This window comes from Cherax quadricarinatus, chromosome 91, assembly GCF_038502225.1.
Source record: "Cherax quadricarinatus isolate ZL_2023a chromosome 91, ASM3850222v1, whole genome shotgun sequence".
NCBI classification, from domain to species: Eukaryota; Metazoa; Arthropoda; class Malacostraca; order Decapoda; family Parastacidae; genus Cherax; species Cherax quadricarinatus.
Genome location: NC_091382.1, coordinates 3,997,775 through 4,014,963, shown reverse-complemented (window position 1 = coordinate 4,014,963; position 17,189 = coordinate 3,997,775). Strand labels below are relative to the sequence as shown.

General features: G+C 36.5%; 1 protein-coding gene across 14 annotated transcripts in view; it reads right to left on the bottom strand.

Moving 5' to 3' along the window:
- LOC128704860 (CAP-Gly domain-containing linker protein 1) overlaps window positions 1-17,189 on the bottom strand; it is a 308,119-nt gene that overhangs the window by 135,787 nt on the left and 155,143 nt on the right. For 9 of the 14 annotated variants that reach the window (XM_053800027.2, XM_053800017.2, XM_053800020.2 and 6 more), the window contains 4 exons: window positions 13,462-13,614; window positions 11,824-12,159; window positions 5,845-6,019; window positions 3,000-3,234 (listed from right to left, as the gene is read on the bottom strand). In XM_053800027.2, coding sequence (XP_053656002.2) covers window positions 3,000-3,234; window positions 5,845-6,019; window positions 11,824-12,159; window positions 13,462-13,614 — 899 coding nt within the window. Of the gene's footprint in view, window positions 1-2,999; window positions 3,235-5,844; window positions 6,020-11,823; window positions 12,160-13,461; window positions 13,615-16,364; window positions 16,973-17,189 lie in introns of those variants that run through there. The other 5 variants (XM_053800029.2, XM_053800030.2, XM_053800023.2 and 2 more) reach the window with 3 other exon arrangements.

The following is a 17,189-nucleotide window of genomic DNA, read 5'->3' as shown; positions in this document are numbered from 1 at the left end:
GGTGAAGATACTTTTCCAAATTCCTCTTGAAGACTTCTACATTTGTTCCAGCAGTATTTCTGATATCTTCTGGTAAGATGTTGAATAATCTGGGGTCACGGATGCTGATACAGGGTTCCCTTATTGTGCCCACCACACCCCTGCTTTTCATTCAACGTTAGTTTGCTTATGTTGACAGCATGGAAATATTTCTGACAGCATCAGTAACCACTACACACACCAGAAATCAACATTTAGACAATATTTCTGACTATCTTGTCTACTGGTTGTGACCAAGCAATGATAGGGCTATTAGGAACAAATTTAATTCTTTTATTTCATTCTTTGAGCCTCATTATATTTGTGGGAAAGTGCTAAACTGCATAGGTCATACAGAACCTTGGAAACTGGGAGGTAATCAGGTCTGATCTAGGAAAGGCAGCTCACAAACACTTGCCAGTTTTCCATTTTCATCAATATTTTTCACACCACCACATTAGCACCAAGAACTTGCCTCTAAGAAACCAGCCAGGACAGAAAAGCTTCCAGGCAACCTTATTTAAGAGGGCATCCAGGAGAGAAGATCTTCCAGGTAACCTTATCTAAGAGGACAGCCAGGATAGAAAAGCTTCCAAGTAACCTCATCTAAGAGGGCTGCCAAGACAGAAAAGCTTTCAGCAACTTTATCTAAGAGGCAGCCAGGACAGAAGAGCTTCTAGGCAACTTTATCTAAGAGGCATCCAGGACAGAAAAGCATAGAGGCAACCTTATTTAAACAATATACTAGCTGTTTTATTCCCATAATATAAAGGAGTAACAGGACCTGAACTATGAGGACTGGCTGAAAAATCTAATCTCAAATTCTGAAGAGAAAAAGGTTCCAGGTGAACATGATTATAATGTATAACTTTCAACAAAGCAGACAAAAATGCCAATAGAAGCTAAGAATATACAAGATATTTCTTCCTGATTGTATCAAGTGGAATGTACTGTGAGAGGATGGTGAGAATCACAGATTCAAATATAACAAAACCATGGGATTAGAAAGGCATCATATCAAACGATTAATGATTTAGGTACAGGAAGTATACTAGACTTCAGGCCAATTCTTGAATAAGTAGCACATACAGAATCTCAAGTCCAAATATTTACAAAAAAAAAAAAAAAAAGGCTGGTTCTGGAGGTGGGAACATGAATTAAAAGGATAGAATAAAGGAAGTTATGTAATTTACAGCACACTTGACCTATGAGATTAGTCAGAATTCTTTGCAAGAAAAATAGAAAATACAAATAAACAGATAACCACCCATAGTAAAACTATTCAATAAAATCATAAATCACTTGCAAAAACAAAAAATATCACTCGTACAAATACGACAAAAATAAATCTCAACTCAAAAAATTTTAAAAATTTGCATGTTACATATCCCATCAATTTAAAATTTAAAGACACAAATACATCCTTGAGGTCCCTACAGTCATAAGAGCTCAGCCTCAAGCTGCATGAATAGTCAGGGAATATATATATACAGCCTTTCCTCACTTAACGGCATACTCGTTTACCGACAACTCGGACTTACGATGGGCTCTCTGAGCAGTATGCAAACCTAAATAATGTATATTAGAGATGATTTCCTCTATTCTTTTTATTGCAATATACAGTACAATGCTGTATAAACATTTAAAAATACGTATACCACAAATGTTACAAATGGTGCAAAGGTGACATTAAAATAATATCAAAGATGGTTGACACAAACCCACTACCATTATAGTATGCTCCTCACTTAGCGACAAATTCGTTTACTGACGTGGTCTTAGGAACGGAACTCCATCGTCAAGTGAGGAAAGGCTGTATATAATTTTTTTTTTAACAAGTCACCGCTTACAACAGGCATGGCTGACGGAGGAAGAATTCTTCTCCACTTCCCCAAAGAAATGGAATATATTATCACAACAAATAAAATAAATATAGGAATCAACAGGATGGTCAAGGTCTGGTATGAAAGGGACAAGAACAAGAAGTAACAGAGAAGCTAAAGATCCAAAGAACCACAGGGAATTAGAAAGTATTTAAGTGACAGAGAAGCAAAATTTGAACAAGTCAAAGGAAGATGTAGTGCAGGTAAATTCCATATATGGATTAAAAAGTTGCTATGGTATAAATGTCCAAGAGGCTAGGTGCTAACTACTTCAGCCATCTGAAGATCAGGAGGTGGAGCCAGGAGCTGAAACTCAACTTCCACTGACAACCTTCACTACAGTTAGGTGAACAAACAGTCCCTCATGTACACCCCTTCTACAACACAGTTAGATTAGTGCAACCTTTTTCCAGAAAATATTTAACATTATTAGCAACTAAGCAGTCGTCAATATAATTTGTCAAAACTTCAATACAACTGTCTTGGAGTCACATTAACTAAAAAATTGTTAACATTTGTGAATAACACTCGGCTTTTGCTAAAATTCAATAAACCACTAATATCTACAGAAAAAAAAACATATTTCTCTTGCTATATTAAAATTTTGGATCTACAGATCATTGTACAGAAAGGCTGGTCTAGCTTACCCCATATTTCTGCTGCTTATACTGTGATCCATTAAAGCAGTGGCTTTTAAAAGTCTTATTATAAACATTAATTTATTCTGGCAACTACAACAGGCAAGAACAACAGTGCTGTGAATGACACCAAATAAGGCTCAGTGACATGACATTCCATCTCACACTCAAGACAGTCTACTAACAATGCTTTTTTGCATTAAACAAAGCAAATAACCTCTCATTACATTATTTTTTAATTAATAAAAAGCTTCAATACAAATCAAATTGTATTTAGAAATGCATATTCAGGAATGTTATTATGAAGCAAGACACTTTTAGCCATTGCTAGAATACAGATTTACATCTACAATGCCCATTTAACAGTTAAATGGGAATATTAACACAAAAATACTTTTCGGAAAGCCACTGCCCAGGATAACATCCACAAATAACAGCAAGAAGTTGGGAGACACCGTACCTGGCCTGGTGTGAGTGATGTGACGCCAAGTCTTACCCTGGTACCCCGAATAGATGAAGTGGTGGACGATGCAACGGATGATCCGCCCAGCGACTCCCTGCTGTTAGATCGCCGAACAGTGGCTCGGGGCACCTGGGGTACTACAGATGTCCGACGGGGTGTAGAACCCCCGGGACATTTGCTCACACGAGCAATAGGAGCAAAAAGGCCAAACAAATCTTTGCATTCAAAATATCTGCAGGAAAAGCAAAATTTCAATAATACACTTTATCATACTGTTTTACTATGACACCATAATCTAATTTTCCTATTTTTTTCATGCTATACCAAATACTACCTGATTAAGTTTTTATAATTTCTAATAATTTATTAAATATTTCGACATTCACATTATCACCGTCTTGCCAGAGACGCATAAACACAACAGTTCAGATGTCACGCTAAACAGCAAAAATCCCAGACCCGTTCTTTAGAGTGCAGGCACTGTACTTCCCACCTCCAGGATTCAAGTCCAGCCAACCAGCAAGTCTCTGAAAGCCATCGACGGCTTTCAAATTATAATGGTTAAGGACAACAATCACAAACTCTCGAGTACAGTTTTTCAGGCTAAAACGTTGTGTAGTTTTAAAAATCGGTTAGATAAATACATGAGTGGGTGTGGGTGGGTGTGAGTTGGACCTGACTATCTTGTGCTGCTGGGTCTGGTGCCGTGCTCCATCCTTGAGTGGAGGTGACCAGACTGGGTGGGTCATTGGGCTAATCCAGGGGGGTACATGGACCTGCTCCGCATGGGTCAGTAGGCCTGTTGCAGTGTTCCTTCTTTCTTATGTTCTTATATAATCATAACGTCTAATCTTGGGTTTAATCATAGATTGTGAAGACTTCTACACATGTAAACACATGGGGTCTACACAGCATTTCTCTATAAATAATAAATCAGAAAAAGCAGATTTAGATATTGTAATACACAAATCAACATGTTGACAAATAGCACAATTTCACTAAATATTTCATACTTCTTGCTGTAAGTGGAAAACTCTTTGATTAAAAATAGCACAGCATGCTAGTGGCTTTCTTTTGTGCTTTACAATATTTTATTGGCTGTTTGGAGTGACATCTAAACTGTCATATCTGAGAGCCTCTGCAAAGACACTGATTATGTGTGAATGATTGTGAAAGTGTTAAATGATGTTGAAAGTGTTAAATGATGTTGAAAGTGTTAAATGATGTTGAAAGTTTAAATGATGGTGAAAGTTTAAATGATGTTGAAAGTTTAAATGATGTTGAAAGTTTAAATGATGTTGAAAGTTTAAATGATGGTGAAAGTTTAAATGATGTTGAAAGTTTAAATGATGTTGAAAGTTTAAATGATGTTGAAAGTTTAAATGATGTTGAAAGTTTAAATGATGTTGAAAGTTTAAATGATGTTGAAAGTTTAAATGATGTTGAAAGTTTAAATGATGTTGAAAGTTTAAATGATGGTGAAAGTGTTTCTTTCCTTTTTAGGTTACTCTGCCTTGGTGGGAGACTGCCAATGTATTGAGAAAAAAAAATGTAAATTACATTTTGTATTAGTGCATAAACAAATAAAACAAATATAATTTGTATATTTTGTTTGTATTGTAGTGTATTACAACAACTATGAGAATTGTGATTCTTACAAGACCTTTCAATACATGTATGTTCCAAAACATGTTTTTATCATTATTAAAGAAAAATTAAGAACTTTCTCAATCAGAATTCTCTCTTGAAAAGAATGCATTTCTACCCAATTAATCCAAATTGGACGTTCACTGAACATGATTTTTATGTACCGTCAGAGTACACACACAGCATGTACAGAAAAAGCAAACGTTTTAAAAAAAAAAAAAAAAGTCTGTATGAAAATTCTCCTTCACATTTGGTTTTTGTATTTGAACGAGTTTTACACGCCCCTTCCCTCCAAAAAACTACTGTCTTGGTGTTTCGGGGAGGGGGGGGGGGATCTTTTCAATGATTTCATTTTCTGAACATGCTAAAATGTTTGGCAGAAGTCTTCCAGCATGCTAAGGTTTCCAAAAGCTGACTAGCTTGAGGGAGTCATTTTAAGTCTCAAAAACTGCTCTCTCGAAATATTGATCTAACTACGTTAATACTGACGTTCTTAAAAAATGAAAGTTTAAAAAAAAATCCAGTGAGCACATTTTCAATGGTCCTGTGGATGGCTTTTAATTTAGGGATCATGACAGTCCAAATGAAAATGCGCATAACAAAATATCTATTTGAGAATTTCAATGAAAATTCTGAATAATCAAAATCTTTGAATTTAGAAAATTTGGAGGGCTGAATGATTTTTGTTTTGTTTTCAACAAACCGGCCATCTCCCACTGAGGTAGAGTGACCCCCCCCCCCCCAAAAAAAAAAAAAACTTTCACAATCACTCTCTCAATCACTGTCTTGCCGGAGGGGCACCAATACTACAGTTCAAAACTGCATATATCCCCACCCCTCCTTCAGAGTGCAGGCACTGTAAATAAATAATGTATATAAAAAATATAGATCTACCATGTTTCATTTCTGCTGGTAATACCATCCATGAAATATATATACTCCCTGTGTACAATTAGTGCAGTTCGCAAAGCATATCAAAGATACTGTTCATGTGAAATAAAGGTAAGACTGCCTGACAGCTTAGTACAGTTGCCATGGTCCTGTAACATGTCTATTACAAAAAACAGGAGACATCCATATATTAATTTATACAGGATCTGTACTGATTTGTTACTAACCTCAGGTACGTAAAAGTTACTCATTCTCTATATGCATTCTACCCAGAAAATGAAAAACAATCTGTTAATGAACTTACTTTTTGCCAGCCACTGAACCATCATTTTTGCCAGTTGGTTCTTCTAGTTCTACCCCAGCCCAGATACCCTCTGCAAAATCGGTCTTCCCAACGAAGCGCAGGGTGCCGTGTCGAGCCCCGGCAGCACTGGTGATCACCACACGATCCCCAACCTTCACCTCTGAAGATGACGAAGCTAAAAGGGAATAAGGCGTCAAACAATTAGAAAGCCTGATTTTTTTTTTTAACACATCGGCCGTTTCCCACCAAGGCAGGGTGACCCAAAAAAGAAGGAACACTTTCATCATCACTCATAGAGTTAGCAAAGGTGTGCAGATATTAACCCTTCAACTGTCCAAACGTAGATCTACGTTATCGCGCGTAGCGCTCCAACCTTGATTTTCTCCATAAGAAAGAATGTAAAAAAGCGTAGATCTACGTTCAGACCACAACGCGAGTGAACGTAGATCTACATTTGGACAGTTTAAGGGTTAAAGTTCAAAAGCTGCAACATATCTCCACCCCTCCCTCAGAATGCTAGCATTTACTCTTCACCTCCAGGACTCAAGTCTCACATGAAAATATGTCCCCATCAACCCTTTCAGGGTCGACAGGCCCTCTCAGAGACTTGTTCTCAGGGTCGCCCAAATTTCAAATTTTTTTATTTTTGAAATTTGGGCGACCCTGAAAGATAGAGAATCTTTTCCCGATCATAATGACACCAAAAGTATGAAATTTTATGGAAAACTTACGGAATTATGCTCTCGCGAAGTTAGCAGTCTCGATGATGTTTACACATCGGCGATTTTGCCCGCTTTGAGCCTTATTTTCGACCAATTCCAGTGTACTTGTCGACAAAAATCATAACTATTTCGCTAGAACTCAATTTTTTCTATCGAATGAGTACAAGAAACCACCCATTTACAGATTTCAACTATCCAATACAGTGGTCAGAATTTAGCAATTTTGCCAATTTCACAAAATTTCAAAAGATGCCAATTTCCGAACAGGGTCCAGAATAAACAAGAAAGACATTCCTGGCACTAAAATAACACTTCCTTTGTTCATTATTCATGTCCCCACGCCCCTCTTACATTCTTTTGCTTTCCACTTTGAATTTTTATTCTCACAAAAAAATAGAAGATTTACTGTTATGCAGACTACTGCATTGGTGTAGAAATGGTATAAATAATATCAGTGGACCTGTGAAAGAATATTAGACTCACCAGTTAACGTGTACTGGACGCTTGGCATGATTTATTTACTTTTGAACTTTGATAAAAATCGAACATTTCTGCTACTTTGAGCTCAATTTCAAGGTACTTTTCTTTGTAAAACCAGTCAAAATCATCTCAATTTCTGTAATATGTCTTCCATTCTATAAGATGAGACCAGGAAAACTAAAATACAACAATAAATACCATACGAAAATACAGTGCAAAGTCGCTGTTTTAATCCAAAAACACGGTCAAAGTTTTTTTTATCATTACGCACTGTGTGCTGCAGGATTTTTTTTTATACAGCGCACACTGACCACATAGACCCATTCTTTCATATGTAGGCCTACCAGCTTTCTTTCACTAGATTTGAGGGCGCTAGAATTTAGGTGTACTAGTATGTCAAAAACCCTGATGCGTAAGCCGTACTAGTATGGCCGAAACCCTGAAAGGGTTAAGTCATGCCCATGTGAGAAAAATCTAAATTTTTTTAACTGCAATAGAAAATATACTTGGTACTCAACGACAAAATTCAGGAAACTTGTATAATTTCTGGGATGAAATTAGAACTCTAAAATATAGAAGGTTAAGATTCAAAGATAATAAGGACCTATTCATGAGTAAGAAGTCAAGATTCAAGAGTGAGAAGACAAGATTCAAGGATGTAAAGTTAAGTGTCAAACTTTATAAGATGAACAAGTTTATGAATAGAAAGGGGAAAATACAAATGCATGCTGGTACTCAAGAGTACCAGCAGCAGAATAAATTTCAAAGATACACTGAGACTTCACAGATAAGTGACCAAGACTTCAGACTATGAGGTAATACACAAATAACCTGCACATAAGAGAAAGAAACTTGTGATGATGTTTTGGTCCGACTTGGACTAGTTAATGGTCCAAGTCGGACCGAAACATTGTCATGAGTTTCTTTCTCCTATGTATAGGTTATTTGTGCATTGTTCCAGTCACGGTATTCTGCCTTCTTGTTCACTATGAGGTAAAGATGAGAAACTAACACATTTCTATTGAAAAAATAGAGAGCAAGATCTTGATTTTTAATCTGTTATGCCAAAATTGCAAAATACAAGAGATAATTGCACTTTTATGTATAATATGATACACAACAAGGGGCATCATTTAAATATATGAATACAGTATAAGGGAAATGGCACCTGAGAAGTGGATATATAAACTATGTCTCTCGAAGAACATATAGATAAAAGTAAGATGTATGCATGTGACTGATATCAGCAAGATGAATGCATGTGACTGATATCAGCAAGATGAATGCATGTGACTGATTTCTGCAAGATGAATGCATGTGATTTATTTCTGCAAGATGAATGCATGTGATTTATTTCTGCAAGATGAATGCATGTGATTTATTTCAGCAAGATGAATGCATGTGATTTATTTCAGCAAGATGAATGCATGTGATTTATTTCAGCAAGATGAATGCATGTGATTTATTTCAGCAAGATGAATGCATGTGATTTATTTCAGCAAGATGAATGCATGTGATTTATTTCAGCAAGATGAATGCATGTGATTTATTTCAGCAAGATGAATGCATGTGATTTATTTCAGCAAGATGAATGCATGTGATTTATTTCAGCAAGATGAATGCATGTGATTTATTTCAGCAAGATGAATGCATGTGATTTATTTCAGCAAGATGAATGCATGTGATTTATTTCAGCAAGATGAATGCATGTGATTTATTTCAGCAAGATGAATGCATGTGATTTATTTCAGCAAGATGAATGCATGTGATTTATTTCAGCAAGATGAATGCATGTGATTTATTTCAGCAAGATGAATGCATGTGATTTATTTCAGCAAGATGAATGCATGTGATTTATTTCAGCAAGATGAATGCATGTGATTTATTTCAGCAAGATGAATGCATGTGATTTATTTCAGCAAGATGAATGCATGTGATTGATTTCTGCAAGATGAATGCATGTGATTTATTTCAGCAAGATGAATGCATGTGATTTATTTCTGCAAGATGAATGCATGTGATTTATTTCTGCAAGATGAATGCATGTGATTTATTTCTGCAAGATGAATGCATGTGATTTATTTCAGCAAGATGAATGCATGTGATTTATTTCTGCAAGATGAATGCATGTGATTTATTTCAGCAAGATGAATGCATGTGATTTATTTCTGCAAGATGAATGCATGTGATTTATTTCTGCAAGATGAATGCATGTGATTTATTTCAGCAAGATGAATGCATGTGATTTATTTCAGCAAGATGTACACACGTGACTGATTTCATGTATTCTTACTCTTGTAGCTGCCAAAGATGGATGCAGCGTTCACATAAAGGAAACGAGAATAAAACAGAATGGAAATGCTAAAAACATTTTTTTTTTTTCTAGCTTTCTGAGAGATTTGTTTTCATCACCAAGCTTTTTCCAGCCACCCTATTGACTGTAATCCTCCACAGGAATATGTTTTGTCCTCCTACTGTACAGAAGGGGAATACTTATACAGCAGGTTAGGTTCCGGACTACTATAGTGTCCTGCTTATACAGCAGATAAGGTTCTGGGCTACTGTAGGGTCCTGCTTATACAGCAGGTAAGGTTCTGGGCTACTGTAGGATCCTGCTTATACAGCAGGTAACGTTCCGGGCTACTATGAGGTCCTGCTTATACAGCAGGTAAGGCTCCAGGCTACTGTAGAGCCCTGCTTATACAGCAGGTTAGGTTCTGGGCCACTGTAAGGTCCCGCTTATACAGCAGGTTAGGTTCCCAGCTACTGTAGGATCCTGCTTATACAGCAGGTTAGGTTCTGGGCTACTGTAAGATCCTGCTTATACAGCACATAAGGTTCTGGGTTACTGTAGGGTCCTGCTTATACAGCAGGTAAGGTTACGGGCTACTGTAGGGTCCTGCTGATACAACAGGTAAGGTTCCAGGCTACTGTAGAGCCCTGCTTATACAGCGGGATAGGTTCTGGGCCACTGTAGGGTCCCACTTATACAGCAGGTTAAGTTCTGGGCTACTGTAGGGCCCTGCTTATACAGCAGGTAAGGTTCCAGGCTACTGTAGAGCCCTGCTTATACAGCGGGATAGGTTCTGGGCCACTGTAGGGTCCCACTTATACAGCAGGTTAAGTTCTGGGCTACTGTAGGGCCCTGCTTATACAGCAGGTAAGGTTCCAGGCTACTGTAGAGCCCTGCTTATACAGCGGGATAGGTTCTGGGCCACTGTAGGGTCCCAATTATACAGCAGGTTAAGTTCTGGGTTACTGTAGGGCCCTGCTTATACAGCAGGTAAGGTTACAGGCTACTGTAGGGTCCTGCTGATACAACAGGTAAGGTTCCAGGCTACTGTAGAGCCCTGCTTATACAGCGGGATAGGTTCTGGGCCACTGTAGGGTTCCACTTATACAGCAGGTTAAGTTCTGGGTTACTGTAGGGCCCTGCTTATACAGCAGGTAAGGTTCCAGGCTACTACAGGGCCCTGCTTATACAGCAGGTAAGGTTCCGAGCTACTGCTGTCAAGTGAAACACAGCATTTTTTCCCTCTCAAATTAATTTAAAAGCCTGTTAACATGTTTACACAATCATATACTAAGTGAGCAATAGAGCTAAGCCTAAAAAATGCATATACAGTACACACATTACTTACCTTAAAATATTTTCGTCCTTAGATTATAGTGAGTGGTGAATATATTTATTGTAAGAAGTCTGAATAAATGAAGAATGGGTATAATTGAAAACTGCTGTATTAGCGAAATGCCACAAAGCGAAGCGCTGTAAAGTGAGGCCTACCTGTATTTTCATTACAGTACTCACTACCAACCTCCTCACTGTACATTTAGTAATATACATTAACAAATTTTATTCTCCTAATGTACATAATAATTACAAAAATGAGACATTTTTTAACACTGGCTGTCTCCCACTGAGGTAGGGTGATCCATAAGGAAGAAACACTAGTTTTTCTTATTATTTTAAGTAATTTCTACAGAAGGCATTACTAGCCCATTGCTCCTGGCATTTTAGTCAATTTAAATCACACATTTCAAAAAAAAATTGGTTATTCAAAGTATTTCAGGCAGACTAAAACTGGACCTTAAAACTATTTGACACTGTATAGCTGAAGTTAGATTATTTGACTTGTAAGTTTAAGTTAATTAACTTACCTGAAGATGATATTATTACATGTAATCAGAACATTATGAGCACAGTAACTGTACTTCTGTGCCTAAATTACAAGAAGGTGATCGCACAACTTTTGATATCTTATTATTCTGGGCCAAACATTTTACAAATTAAAAAACTACAATTTTCTAGTTTTTCCCGATATATAACTTAACCTCACTACATTATTAAATGTAAATTTGGTAACCCAGGAATAAAACAGGCATCTGTATCTTGTTATATGCTATTATGATCTGAACAATAATGCTTTAAAAAATCCATAATTTTTCAGTATTTTCAATCTGTACTTCTAATGAGTTTCTCAAGAAAAAAGACAGCCGTTCATATTCACATAGTCTACAATACATAATCTTCTCAAAATTACATAAAACTAAAAAGCATCAAACAGAAATAAAATAAAAACTACAATATAGAGATCACACTGCATAGAAGCAAACTGTACCACTGGCAATTCTGAGAGCAGCTGAGCAACTGGAAAAATACATGAGGCATGAAGCTGTCTTGAACTTACCAGACATCAGACCGAGTCTCCATTTCTCTATGGGTTCAGTGCTTCACGAAAATGTAAATAATAATACATGTGGCTTAATGAGCATATACCTGACGAAGAGCTAGAGGCTTTCTTTGGTGTGGAAGCAGCTGCAGGAGAACCTGGCTTAACAGAAGCAGCAGAGGCAGAAGTGTGTTTGGTGCCTGGGGAAGCACTAGTTGGGGTGACCTTACGTGTGGTAGTAGTGGGACCAGCGGCCACACTTGTCGTAGGAGTCCCATTGACTTTGGGAGAGTCTGATCCCACTGTTGATGATCGTGATGTCAGGATCTCTATGTCCTGGTCAGTGAGAGGCGTCCGTGAGAGTCGAGTGAGGCGTGAAAATACCCCCTTTTTAGCCTCGCACTGAAAGTAACGAACTCCTGCAACACTTCCATCATTTTTACCTGCAAAGATGAAATAATAATTACTTTTATAATACACTATTAAAAATTATCTAGTCTGTTATTTATATATCAATACAACAAGTAAATAAAATATCAGTACATCAAGTAAGAGAACACATTCCCTGACAGTACACTTCTTCACTCATTGTCTGCCTACTGGTTTGCAAAAAAACACACACTGCTGAAAACGCTTTTATCGTAATAATATTTTGCTCTGTGTAGAGTTTATTCAAGTCTACACAGAGTGCAACATTGCCCCGATAAAAGCTTCTTCTACGAAGTATTGTTTGACAGACACAATGGCAACCTTCACTGAGACAAGATTTTGCTAGGAGATAAAGCTTTAAGTTCATCAAGTCTATATCATATACATAGTCAGTTTTACAGCTTCTCCAACTTGTCTCTTTTTCACCATTGTTGGCAGTATGTCAGTTAAATCCACCTATTGGCTGAGAGCTCCTTTGGGAAATCCCTAAGCACAGTTATGATGACTCTCTGAAGTGTGTTATCACAGCAATAAATAAAATTACAATTGTCACCTGAGTAAAAATACACACACCACATACTTCTCCAATGGCTTACGCACTGGCCTGGAGTGTTACAACTAGCCACGAGTTCAATCCCCACCCATGGTATGGTTTCTCCAACTCTGTACGTCTAAAGCTTTCTCCCCAATGGGAGCTCCTTTAAAAGGGATTACCCACATCAAAAAGCCTCTGACAGACATGTATAAAAAATTTATTACATCGGGCATCTCCCACCAAGGTAGGGTGACCCCAAAATGGAACATATTCACCATCATTCACTCAACAGCTGTAATAAATTTACAATTTATATAAATATGATCAGAAAATTCTAGCCCAGGGATTCTCAACTTTTCCTCCATCATTAACTGCCTCAGTTTGATGTATTTCTCCATTTACCCCCTTATCTCCATACAAAAAATTTTTGCCATCCTAAAGGGACAAAAACAAGGTGGTCAGAAAAAATAAATTATTCAGGTTTTGCACAAAAATAATATCAAATATTTACCCCTTGCCATGAATTTTTTACCCCCGGCTGAGAATCACTGTTCTAGCCTGTTCTACATGCATTTTTCCACCACTATTGTAATTTTAGCCAGAGTTTGCTGAAACGTAGAATGTTTTAAAAGTTTCATACATAGCTACCACCACATACGTAATATTTTCTTTAAAGATTTGCATTTTGCTTTTCTTTTGACAAGAATTTCACTGCTAATATAGTGTAGCTACAGGATTCCTTTTGTAATTTTAAAACAAAATATGAATTATCTCTATTTACCAATAGGTTCGTCAAGAGTAACGCCAGCCCACTCTCCCGGGGCAAACTGTGTGTCTCCAATGTAGGAGATGACGCCACCTTTTGTACCTCCTACCCATACTCGGTCACCGATAATGAAACTGTCAGTGTCCTCCGTCAGTACAACAGAGGCATCTGTAAATACAAAGACTGATTATTATTACGGCATTAATGGGAAAGCTGTAAATCCATAAGAGTCATAGAGCACCTGAGTAATGGGAAGCAATCAGGCTCAATATATGGAGGAGTGTGTGTTATGTATGTATATTATACAAGTTTATTTAAATACAGGTGCACATAAGTACAATTATCATAGCTAGTAACATGTGTCAATTATCCAGGATAACCCAATAAAAGTCAGACAAAGTGACTTATTTCCACTGGAGTCCTTGTAATATAGACAGCAGCACAGTTGTGGCAAATTAGTATAATTTAATATTTTAATGTAGTTTTGTGAAAGATAAGCTGTGGTTAACTGCTGAGGAATGCCTGGCTCGATTTACCTCAACACCTGATCAACAACGCCACCAGCATTACATACCAGTATGTTAAGTTTACAATGGAAATAAGTCACTCTGACATACGTTGCTATGTATGATCTATGTAACTGTATTTGTGTATACCTGAATAAATCTACTTACTTACTAATCATACATAATGCAAATTACCTAGCATAGCCCAAAAAAATCAGACAAAGTGACTTATTTCCACCAGGGAGATCTATTTACTCAATATATTTACCGGATAAAGCTAATCTATAGTGAAATGTTGTACAATAAAGACTCCTCTGTAGACAATGTCTTACTCACCATGTACAAACCAAGAATAACTCAATAATGACAAGCAATGTGACGTATTACCACTGGGGTTTTTATGTGTAGCAGTAAACACACACACTTGAAGTACTGTTTTAATTTTCAAGGTTATATTCATGACTGATATCTACTCTATCTTACAGCTATGCTTTAAATAATAAGATATTACAAGGACCCCAATGGAAATAAGAGATTAACTTTTTTGGGTTATCCTAGGTAATTTACACACATGCTACTTTATATGATAATTGTACTTGTGTGTACCTGTGCCTAAATAACCTTGTCTAAATTTTTTGGGTTATCCAAGGTAATTTACACATTTCACTATGTATGATAATTTGAGTAACTACAGTCGTACCTTGGGATACGAATTTTTTTCGTTCCAGAAGGCTGTTCGAGTGCCGATACCGAACAAATTCATTCCCACAAGGAATAATGTAAATCAGATTAATCTGTTTCAGACCCCCCAAAAGACACTTACAAAAGCACTTACATAAATACACTTACATAATTGTTCGAGTTTTGAGCTGTTCGTAACCCGAGGTAGCACTGCATTTATGTATACCTGTACTTAAACTATATTAGACTTTGGCTTTTATACTGAGATGTATAATGGGTAAGAATTTAAACTTCCATTTATTTAGGAAAGGTAAGCAGCATTCAGAGATAATATAAAAAAAAGTCTTGTATTTCAATTTGAATAGCTATAAAGAACAGTCACAGGAGCTGTAACTCAACCCCTGCAACCATACATAGGTGAGTACAAAAGTGGCAATAATAATAACAATGCATGATTACTCAACTATAATAACTACAATAATTCAAAACTTTAAATTCATCTATCAGGTTTAGGAATAATCTGAATTATTATTATTATTACATTATTGTATTATTATTACATTATTATATTATTATTATTACATTATTATATTATTATTATTACATTATTGTTACATTATTATATTACATTATTATTAATATTATTATTATATTACATAATTATTAATTATTACATTGAAGAGGAGCGCTAAACCCATAGGAGTCATACAGTGCCTTGGGAAATGGAAGAACTGGAGCACTGGTCCAGTTCCTCAGATCAAGAGCCTCTCGCCATCTTTTAAGGGATAAGTTAAGTTACGAAACCTTCTCCTCATTTGTCAGCCTTACATGAGGGTTTACAGCACCTGGACAACACGTATATACTATTCCACAAATATTTTTGACTGGAACAATCAATTATACTTCAATTGTACAGGATATTGGTACATATAAATAGTTATATAAATTACTATACATAGGTATATAAATTATTATACATAGGTATATAAATTATTATACATAGGTATATAAATTATTATACATAGGTATATAAATTATTATACATAGGTATATAAATTATTATACATAGGTATATAAATTACTATACATAGGTATATAAATTATTATACATAGGTATATAAATTACTATACATAGGTATATAAATTACTATACATAGGTATATAAATTACTATACATAGGTATATAAATTACTATACATAGGTATATAAATTACTATACATAGGTATATAAATTACTATACATAGCAGGATATGTGTTATTAGCCTCCAGGATAACCCAAAAGAGTCAGATTCGGGTCCTTTTAACGACGTTTCGGTCCTTCATAGTTTATGACAGAGCGAAACATCATGTGGCTCCTTTCTTATATATTAAGTTTATTTAAACACATAAATCTTAAATATATCATTACCTGTTGTCAGTTTATATTATTATTATTATAATCAAGGGGGAAGCGCTAAACCCGGAGGATTATACAGCGCCTGGGGGGGGATGTGGAAGGCATTCAGGCTTAATTCGGGGAACTGGAGCACAGATCCAATTCCCTAAATCAAGAGCCCCTCACCAACATCAAGGAACCTTCCGTGAGGGGTGTCAGTTTATAAAAGTTCGACTTATGAGTGACATTATTATGTTTCGGCCACTTGATGTATATCCGGACCGAAACATCGTCATAAGACTCCTCTCCGATATTTAAATATATTAAATCACATAAATAATAATAATAATATTACCTGTGGCGAGTTTTTTGGGTGGTGTTGGCAGCCTGGCGGCTGGCAGCGCTGTCGACCGTCCTGCTGTGACCCCCACAGCAATCCTCTTTAAACTACCCATATCTCACTCAATTATCACTCTTCTATCACCAGTGATGCCCTTCATTCATGCCACACACACATACCCTTCACAACAGTTAATATCTGGGGTGAAATGCTTCCGATTCCGGCATTTGAGGCAGACGACACTTTCAATTTTTTTTCCCCTTTTCCCCGGGTTATTAAACATGGACGGATGTCTGGACGTCAGTAGTTGCACTAAGAAACAAATAAAATCCCCAGTGACACAGTTATTTGTTAAATAAAGAGGGTAATAGGGTAAAAAATAGAAGAAATAAGCACCAGAGGAGCTGCCTGACGGCCCCTTCCCGTCCCTCTCACACACTGACCAACTCCTCCCAAACCTTCACAAAAATCCCCATTTTTTTCACTAATTTCTCATCTTATTTCCGTTGTTATTTAATAATCGGGTCGTGGCATTAATGGTCTGGTGTACAGGCTTCTGTGTTTGTTATATATGGCTATTATCTAGCCAGAATATTCGAAAAAATCGTGATTTTTTCGATGTTTGGTGATGTCATGAGCTTGGGAGGCTGAGTCATCTCATCAAGATTCCTGACTCATCTTATCTTGGAAAAACGTTACATGCCATGTTTTTTATATATCTTAAGTACGTGGAAATGCCTTTTTTGTGCCCAAATAAGTGTGAGGGATGTAAATTGTTCACCTGTTCTAGAAATTAGAGAAAAATTAATCTTTTAAGTAGAATGGGCTGATTGGCCTTAA